The sequence below is a fragment of the Gavialis gangeticus genome, unplaced genomic scaffold, assembly GCF_001723915.1.
Source record: "Gavialis gangeticus isolate Ggan-Ray unplaced genomic scaffold, GavGan_comp1, whole genome shotgun sequence".
In the NCBI taxonomy this organism is placed as follows: Eukaryota; Metazoa; Chordata; order Crocodylia; family Gavialidae; genus Gavialis; species Gavialis gangeticus.
The window spans coordinates 25,731,802-25,733,042 of NW_017729011.1; the positions used below are offsets into that span (position 1 = coordinate 25,731,802).

Sequence of the window (1,241 nt, forward strand, 5' to 3'; positions counted from 1 at the left end):
CACACACACACACACACAGAGAGAGAGAGAGAGAGAGAGGGAGAGAGCCAGGAAAAACCATTTTTGGAGAAATTTAAAAAAAGCACTGCATATTTTCTTTTTGTTTGATGTCCATATATCTAAGCTATCTGTAAGGGCACCAGTACTTGACCACACTGGAGAAAACAAATTTTTTTTAATGTTTCAACCCAAGTATAATTTGCTTTCAAAGCTGTTTTAAATCATACTAAATACTTTGTTCTGACAAATTAAAAATGTACAAAGTCTTGCAAGCAAGTGTCTGATCGTGATTCTAGCTCACTTTAGACTGTAACTGGCTAGTCTTTGTGGCGAGTGGTTTTGTCATGAAAACAAACATTCCTGATAGTCACTAAAATGCTGCTTGCAGCAGATATTATGTAGCTTCCTCACTCACTGTCTGAGTTTTCCTCTAGCACCTGAAACAGAAAAGGTTGCTTTTGCTGTACGTGCAGAGCAGCTTTGGCACTGTACTGAAAATCACAACACCCACTGGAAAAAATTAGCATTTTTTATGACAGTCGCTAAAACAGGTTTAAGTTAAAAATGGTATTTATGGAAAAGCTCCTTTTTACAGAGAGCGTCGCTGTAACCCACCTGAGCCCCTCTGCGAGCCCTTCCTCCGCTTTAAGGCCTTTTGTAAGATATCCTTCATGGTGACCTTCATACTGTCCACCTGAATAAGTGAGAATCCATGAGCAGCATTTCTGCAAGACACACACACCATGTTATTAAAAAACAGTTGCTACAGGGCATCTTACTGTAATCCTCACTGTACTTAATCGTTTCAAGCAAAGCACTACTTGGACAAAGCACAACTGAACCAAGGAGCAGCCACATCAGCACAAGAGAAGCTACACGAGCTCTGCCAAGAAGGTGGGACCCCAGCAGAGGAAAAGGCCAAGGCTCAGGGTGTGCAGGTTCCCCCAAAAGCTCATCTGCATTTCAGAACAGTTTGTTTGTCATTAAGAAGGAAACCAAGCAAGCATCCATACCAGCTCCTTTATGACTCATTCTTCTTACATGTGCACAGGTGACTTGGAGAGCGAACAAGGAGACAAGGCCCCTACCCACAAGCAGCTTGCAATACTGAGCAGGATGCAATGTCAAGTGTAACAAAACGGTACGGAGGGCTGGAGGAGAATGGGAAAGGGTTTACACATAACTTTGTGCCCAGAACTGCTTTATACATAGACACACCGGGGGGGGGGGGGATATATTTT

At 42.7% G+C, this 1,241-nt stretch overlaps 1 protein-coding gene across 3 annotated transcripts in view; it reads right to left on the reverse strand.

The window, feature by feature from the left end:
• MAPKAP1 (mitogen-activated protein kinase associated protein 1) overlaps window positions 1-1,241 on the reverse strand; it is a 176,381-nt gene that overhangs the window by 55,630 nt on the left and 119,510 nt on the right. For 2 of the 3 annotated variants that reach the window (XM_019510913.1, XM_019510912.1), the window contains one exon: window positions 616-725. In XM_019510913.1, the coding sequence (XP_019366458.1) occupies window positions 616-725 (110 nt within the window). Of the gene's footprint in view, window positions 1-52; window positions 438-615; window positions 726-1,241 lie in introns of those variants that run through there. The other variant, XM_019510914.1, reaches the window with a different exon arrangement.